The sequence below is a fragment of the Lycorma delicatula genome, chromosome 12 (assembly GCF_047948215.1).
Source record: "Lycorma delicatula isolate Av1 chromosome 12, ASM4794821v1, whole genome shotgun sequence".
NCBI lineage: Eukaryota > Metazoa > Arthropoda > Insecta > Hemiptera > Fulgoridae > Lycorma > Lycorma delicatula.
In genome coordinates, this window is record NC_134466.1 from 52,664,794 (window position 1) to 52,673,081 (window position 8,288).

The 8,288-nt window shown below is 35.3% G+C and overlaps 1 protein-coding gene across 2 annotated transcripts in view; it reads right to left on the minus strand.

Moving 5' to 3' along the window:
- The window catches only part of LOC142333185 (glycerophosphodiester phosphodiesterase 1), a 51,915-nt gene extending 43,643 nt beyond the window's left edge, over positions 1-8,272 (minus strand). For both annotated transcript variants that reach the window (XM_075380142.1, XM_075380141.1), the window contains exons 1-2: positions 7,794-8,272; positions 5,888-6,066 (exon numbers count right to left, since the gene is read on the minus strand). In XM_075380142.1, coding sequence (XP_075236257.1) covers positions 5,888-6,066; positions 7,794-8,156 — 542 coding nt within the window. In that variant the 5' untranslated portion in view covers positions 8,157-8,272. The remainder of the gene's footprint in view (positions 1-5,887; positions 6,067-7,793) is intronic.
- Positions 8,273-8,288: the final 16 nt, after the last annotated feature.

Here is an 8,288-nt window from a genome sequence, read left to right on the forward strand (position 1 = left end):
CTTTTATTATTTTTATTTTTTATCATAATGTAAAAAAAAAATATTTGTTTACTTGGTTCATATTCTGCCATAATGTTTCATTGGCAGTGAGTACTGTTGATGTATATTAATAATTATTCACATTGTCTAATGTTGCTTTGGTACAATAAGATTGTCATCAATGAATAAGTCAGTATATTATTTTTTAGGCATGTTTGTTGTTGGTGAGAATTATGTTTGTTTCTGAAAGATTTCAACAAAGATGTTAGAAATAGTTAAATCCATAAGAAGGCCATCAGGTTATATGTAATATTTGTTTTGGAATTATGCTCAGTATCAAATAAAAAAAAGTATTATATGAATTAAATTAAACACAGTATTAATGCTATAAATTTTATTAGCAAAGAATAGTTTTTTCTATATATTTCATTTGTTTCTCTTTTTTAACAACTTTTCAAAAAAAATATTGTATTACTTTCAGTTCCATGATGGGAGTGGTGGGGTGAAAATGAATTTTCATTATGTTTTTAAATATGAGGAGTACGAAAACACCATTTACTTAAATTGCAATTTCCTTATACATTTATTTACAGGCCTATGTATAAAATCTTGTGGCTTGAAAATCTCCGAAGCTACTAGATCTAGTAGCGTGTCTGAAGTTGTGCATGTGAAAATTTGATAATGATTTGTTGAGTAGTTGTTCAGTTTGCTCAATTTAAGGTCAAAAAAATTTAAACAGGACAAGTTAGAAATGTGGTTCATTATGATGCTGCAATTTGGAACATTGATGTTTCTTTATCTGCAATATTGTTCAGTATATTCTGGTAGCATTACCTATTTTGAAGGTCATGATCACTGGGTATGCAGTTTTTACTTAAGTGTTATTTATATTGACTGTGTAGTGGTGTATTTTTCATCTCTCTTATCCAATGAATTACATCATAAAGTGATAAGCAAGTTGAAACTTTATGCTTTTGTATAGGGTTCAAAGGTTGTTTTTTTTTTTAATTTTTGATTAAAATAAGTTGTTACTTCTTCAAAAGGAAAGAAAATAATATAATAAAAAGTCAATCTTCTTGTGCAGAATTACGCAAGAGCTTTTTTCAACGTAAAAAGTAAATTAACTACTGGACTGTGTCAATGAAAAATTTATGCAGTGTGATATCACAAAATACTACCAGGAGCAATTTAATAAATTTATGTTAGTTGGGTTAGTCATGAGCTTTTACTGCGTCTTTACAAAAAAAAGTGAGTAGTATACAAACATTTGCTTTTTATGGCTGAAACAGATTAATCAAATATAGCGGATAAATTTATTCATCATGTACTATGAACTTTCTTTACATCTTACAATGTAAATACTTACTTACAATTTATTTATAAACATAAATATAAAAAGAAAATTTCAGAGAATAATACAGGTGTGCAACTTAAAACTGAACTGGGTCAGCTTAAACTTTAGTTGTTTGAGTATCACCTTTAACATTGTTACAGTTGCTGCTACTGCTAGTATCATTGTTGGTTATGTAAATATGTTACTATTATCTTCTATTATTGTCAGTAAAATGTCTAATGGAAATTATGAATACATCTTGCACTTTATGATAACATACTTAACTAACATAACTTAGTGCTCCTGCCATTTTTTATGGAATAGAACTGATAAGTGCTCATTCACCTTTGATGTAATGTTGTGTCCTCTTCCAGTAGTTAATAGAAAAACTTCTGCAGGCGTGAGAATCTTTAAAATATTTTCTAGTGGAACCCATGTTTGATTATCCCTCAATGATTCCTTGAGTGAAGTGCCAGGAACCTGCGAATGGAAAAAGTCTCCTCTTCATTTTCATGTATTTTGCCTTCAATGACTCTGCCTAACCACCATTTGCCATCGTACACGCAGCAGACATAATTTTTACATTTTGGCTTTGGTATATCTATAAAGCAATCAGAAACACTAATGTCCTTGTGTACCGATGCTAATGTAAATGTTTCTGATTGAGATCGACCCAGACTTTCAGAATTCATTTCTGACTTTCCAGATTGAGACTGGACCCGCTTTTTAAGTTTAACTGTCCCCACCTCTGCAACAAACACAAGCAAACATGCAGGGGGATGAACAGGGATCAGACAACCTCTCCTCAACCTCGTCCATCACCCTACCATGAACAATGGCCTCCACCATAGCAGGTACGGCTTTTCACACAGCCTCCGACTCAAGTATCTTGGTAACCACGCTTCCAGCCACCAACTCTTCAAACTCCTCGACTACTGGGCGCCATACATCATACCAGCGTCCACACCAGAACACCACGTGTTCCAGGGAGTCGACAACTGCACAATACCTACATAGAGAGAAAGCTCTTTTCCCAATCCTATGCAGCTAAGTGCCAAAGCAACTGTGGCCACTCAGAAACTGAGTGAGTTCGTACGACAGGTTTCCAGACTTCCTCCCTATCCAGGTCTTGATGTCTGGGATGAGGGATCTCGTCCATCCACCTGTCTGCGACACCTGCCACCTCTCTTGCCACTGCCCAATAAGCCAATCGCGAGCGACACTTGGCAAAGCACCCCGTTGTCTCATCACCTTCTCCTCCGCCATGAGACTCAGGAGTGGCGATGACAAACACGGCCTCGCTGGAAACCGTCCTATAGGCACGTGCGATCTGCAAAGCCAGCACCCGCTGCAAGCCGTCCAGGAGCTCCCTAGCCCACCTAATAGTAAGAGGCCTAGCCCAAACCGGTACCCCATACAGGCAGACCGACCATGCCACCGAAGCAAGAAGTCTTCTTCTTCAGGTGGATGGGCCACTCCAATTCCACATCAGCTTGGCTAGGGCATCAGCGATTCTCCTAGCTTTGCTTCGTGCTTCTCGGACATGCTCCTGGAACGACCTTTGTTGGTCAAGCCACACTCCAAGGTATTTTACCTTACGTGAGGTCAGGACTTCGATCGCACCCGTAACGTGATAGGGTCAAGTTTACATTACCTGGCCATGACCATCGCCTCAGTCTTCCTCTCTGCCAGCTTCAGTCCTCTCGTAGCGAGCCAGTCGCTCACCATATGGATCGCCCTTATCTACAACTTCCAGCTCTGTTTTGCCGACAATAACCAGTGCCAGATCATCAACAAAACAGACTGCAGTGACCCCTTCCGGGTACTTGATCCTCAGCACACCATCATATTCCAGTGTAAAGGACCGAGTACGATCCCTGTGGGACACCACACACCACCTCATATGTAACTGACAGCCCCTTCGCGCTGGCAACCACAAACCTGTCGTTCAAGTACTGGCCGACCAACCGCCTGAGGTACGTGCTCACGCCACGCACCTCAAGCTCATCCATAATAACAAGCCAGGGCAGACTATTAAGGGCATTTTCAACGTCGACTGCCCACAGCAGCCTCGTCGAAAAGCTGCATCACTCGGTTGATAGCATTCACCGTGGACCACCTTTTCGGAACCCGAACTGGTTCGCACTTAATCCTACCCCAGCTTCCAACTCGGCTGTCAATCTACCTACAAGGAGGCGCTCGAAAAGCTTGTCGAGCATGGTTAACAAACACAACGGGCGATATCCAGTAGCATTACCAAATTTGTCACGCCCCTTCTCAATCAGAGCTAGCTGAGCAAATAAAAAACTTTTTCAATATTTGTAACAGGAGCATTTAGTAAAATTCAACCAATCCTAAATTACATTACAATAATTGAATAAAATATAATTTTTTTTTTATTATGAGAGCTGTAAAACCAGCAATTGGAAAACATTTATCACAATTTGAAAATACGTCCTGAAACTACTTTTTTATGTAGTAACCAAATAAATTAAGACATCTGTCTTACTTTTACAGGTACATTTTGTACCTGTGGATGAATTTTTGTATCCCTTCATCAAAAAATTCTGCTGCTTGGTTTTTCACCACTTTTTGGAATCCATACTGAGCATAAAACTTAAGGTAACCCAACTTTTCCAATGCAACTTTATGCAAAAGTATGCATGAAATTTTCAGAAACTGAAATGAAAGCTCTGTAACGGTAAAGTACCAATTAGCATGAACCTTTTCATATCAGTTCATCAGATAGAACGCTAGGCTGGCCACATGAATTTTCATTGTGAACTTTTAAGCAGCCTTTTTTTTTTTTTTTAGGTTCCTTATCGCACCTTCACTCATTACATCTTTCTCATAAAATTTATGTACAAGGGTTATTTTTTTTTCAAGGTGTGATCGGTCGTGAAATAAAAACCTGCGCAAAAATTGGATAAACCTTTGCGCATGTGTTGAGCAGCATCTCTAGTATGGCCTTCAATCATGCCGTGTCACTTCATTTAGTTCTGAACACGCAGCTAGCACGTAAACATGTCTACAACAATAGCATCTCCCGCCAAGTGTGAAGTGCGTGTGGTAATTTGATTTCTTCAGGCTAAGTGGTGTAATGCAGCTGAAATTCATTGACAAATAAGTAATGTGTACGGTGAAACTTCAATGAGTGACAGCAAAGTGCGACAATGGTGCAGGAACTTTAGAGCAGGACGTGCAGATGATCATGATGCAGGTGGTCAGGGAAGGAACCGAGTGGATGAGGCATTCGAGAAAATCGTCGGTTCACAATTTCTCTATTGAGCGATTCGTTTCCTGAAATTTCAAGGTCAGCTCTCTACACTATTGTGAGTGAGAAACTTCAATACCGCAAACTGCGTGCGAGATGGGTTCCCAAGATGCTGTCCAACCATCACAAAACAATGAGAATGGACGCCTCCCTAACGTTTTTCCAGCGCTACCACAATGAAGGAGACGATTTTTTGAACAAAATTATCACAGGGGACGAGATACTGGTCCATTTCAAAACTGAAGAAACAAAAGAACAATCCAAACATTGGATGCATTCTCATTCTCCCAGTAAACCATAGAAGTTCAAGCGAACCTTCTCCAACAGAGAGAAGTGTATGGCTACTGTGTTCGTCAATTCAGAATAAGCGGAGAGGAATGTTGTCATCAGGCATTGTCTTTCTCCATGAAAATGCTCGGCGCACACTGCAGCTGTAACAAAGAAGCTCCTGCAGCGTTTTCGTTGGGAAGTGTTTGATCACCCACCATACAGCCCAGACTTGGCTCCATCCGATTTTCACCTCTTTGCTCACATGAAATGCAAAACAACATTTTGGCACAGACATCGAGCTGCAGACCAGCGTAGAAACATGGCTGAAAACACAGGCGGCTCTGTTCTATGACGAGGGTATTGGAAAGTTGGTACTGTGCTATGACAAATGTCTAAATCGGAGTGGCAACTATGTAGAGAAATAGCGTAACTATGTAAGTACTTGTTACAAATAAAAAATTGTTTATTTTCACTGTGGTTTTAATTTCGTGACCAATCGGACCTTGAAAAAAAAAATAACCCTCGTAGTTCCCAACAAAATCTCAATGAATTTTTGGTTTTTTACCAAAACAAATCTAACAACCAATATTGCTTCAAACCGGCACAATTTTCTACAACAATTCATATATTTAACATTTGTAAACAGTCAATAAGATGTGTAGATATTCATGTAGTGCAGCTCGACTCATACTGTGTATGTTTTATTTCAACTTAACACCTTTTTTCATAAAGATGCATCAACGATAAGAACATCAAATAATTTCTGTAATTTTAGACATTATTCTTACTATTGCTCATTACATGTACAAATATTTGAAGAAGTTTGAAATGGATAAACTATAGTGATAATATGCAACACACTGTCAGTAATCGTAAACTGTAACTGCCAGTAATCATACTAAATGACATATTATTTAATCTAAATATTTATCAACATGAACTAAGAAAAACAGGACTTTATTGTATTTGGAAAAAGATATTACTTTTTTAATATATGTATTTTGTTACATGTTAAGTATACATATACCTACTTGTCTTTGCAAGGCTGAAAAATTAAATCATAATTCTTTAACTCGTCCCATAGAAAATCTTGAACATTACCCGAAACACCAACCATACGATCTAAAGTTGCATCATGAAAAACTATTGGTACACCATCTCTTGTTAATGATAGATCAATTTCTACAAACTTGCAGCCTTTTTCCTTACACTATAAAAAAAAATATTACAATTAGCATTTTGTAGCATACAGCTACATTTTTAAGTCTAGAAATAAATAAATTTCATTTACACACACACAAAAAAATCATAATTCAACACACTAGGGTCATTTGGAAAGTTCTCTGTCTGACACAGAGATGACATAAGTAAGACCACCAAATGACTGTTATTTGTCAAAGCATAATCCTTTGGCATGCTGAAAGGTTTCAGACGTGTGCTTTTAGTTGCTTGTATTTGGTGATCGAATAAAACAAACAAGTTTTGACATTTTCTGAAAAACAGATAAAATTTTAGTTTGAACTGTTATGAAATACTTTGTTTTAAAAGGTATCCAATGTACATACAGAAAGTCAGACTCCAATTTAAAGGATTCTTCCTCTGGACTTTCAATAGTAAAAAGTGGGCTACTGAATTTAAATATGGTTGTACATCCATTCCATAAGATAAAATACTTGGGACATCCAAAAACTGCTAGGACTAATGAAATCATCACAAAAATCCACAAAGCCATATTAAATGATCACTGACTGATAAGTGAGCTTCTGACTTCACAAACATCTTAATTATTTGGATATGAAAAAGCTTTCGCTCAATGGGTGCTGCATTTTTTTAACAGTCGACAGAAAACACATTTCATGGAACACTTCTCAAGGGCGTTACTTATTTAAACACAATCTTGCTGAGTTTCTTTGATGTTTTATACAGTAGATAAAACGTGGGTTCTGTTTACATCCCATAGACCAAACAGTGAGCATTTAGTATAGCATTTAGTGCACAGTAATGCATTTAAATCAAGCAAATATAATATTAATAATAACTGAATTTTTTGTCACAATTACTTCTATTTTATTTTAAGGCCAACATAATATCTGGATTTTTCAGAGTGGTTAACTGTCATTAAGATTTAGAAGTCATCATACATAAAGGTAAAACCAGTAATTAGCATAAGTACCTGTATGTAGAAATAAAGATACTTGTATTTACTCCTACATCTATAATTTATCCAGCTAATATGGTATATAGTATCATACATAATATTACTTATAAATCAAAATGAGAAAAGAGTAGTTTTAAATTTTTTTAAACATTTCAGTTTGATTTTATTTCAATAACCACATAGCATAGATTAATTCATTGTCTGTAATATTATTTGTACATAAAAATAGATATTAACATACTAGTAGAAAGAATAAATTTAATACTTACAAAAAAAAAAAAAATAAGCCATGGATGCAGTAATAATAACAGCTATAAACTACCAAAAACATATTACTAATATGAAATTAACAATATTTTCATCATAATTAGCGTTTAACGGTTTTGTAGAAAAATATATATCCAACAAAAAATTGGTTTTCATTTTTTTAAACCTCTTATCAAGTACACAAAAAGTTAAAAAAACAACATAATTATTAAAATACACTACTTCAGGTCAGTAATATCCAAAAATAAAAGGTAATAGTACAATTCTTATAACTATTCTTTTCAATTACAATCAGTTCATTAACACTGACAAAATTAAGAGATAAAATCAAATGCTTTCAGTTTTTATCCAAAAATTTAGAGTAGTCAATTTAATAAACAATAAAATAAATATTTTTTTTTTTTTTATAAGAATTAAGTTCTGTTGATTATTTATAATTTAATATTGCTAAGTGAAAGAAAATTTATTCAGAACATTTCTTACCACTATCAGTTTAATAAACACAAACTTACTGCTTTTACGGCAGAAATGCTGTTTTCTGGTGCGTCCAAACCAGCACCTCTATGAGCAATAGTTTTAAAAGTTAAATCACCATTTCCATCATCGAAATCTCTGAGGTCAGCATTTATTTCGTCTGTATTTCTTTCTTTAAACTGTCGCCAGATATCAACTCCAAGAACTTCTTTGATTTCCGATTTACTTGGTTTCGGAATAGCAATAATTTTAAAGGCACAATACATAATTAAAGGGATAGTAATTAAACAAATTCCTTGTCCAAAACTAGTTGCTTCTACAGCTACTATAAAAATGCCATATAACAAAATGTACAGTGTATAACAACAATAAATAAGGTTTAATTCTTGTATAAATTCCATTTTATACTAACTTATCACAATTGACATAAAAAGTTACGTTAAAAATGTATAAAAGACTTCACCAATCATTAGAAATAAACATTTCTAGTCAACTTATATTTTAACCAAATAAAACGTCTAATTCAGACGCTT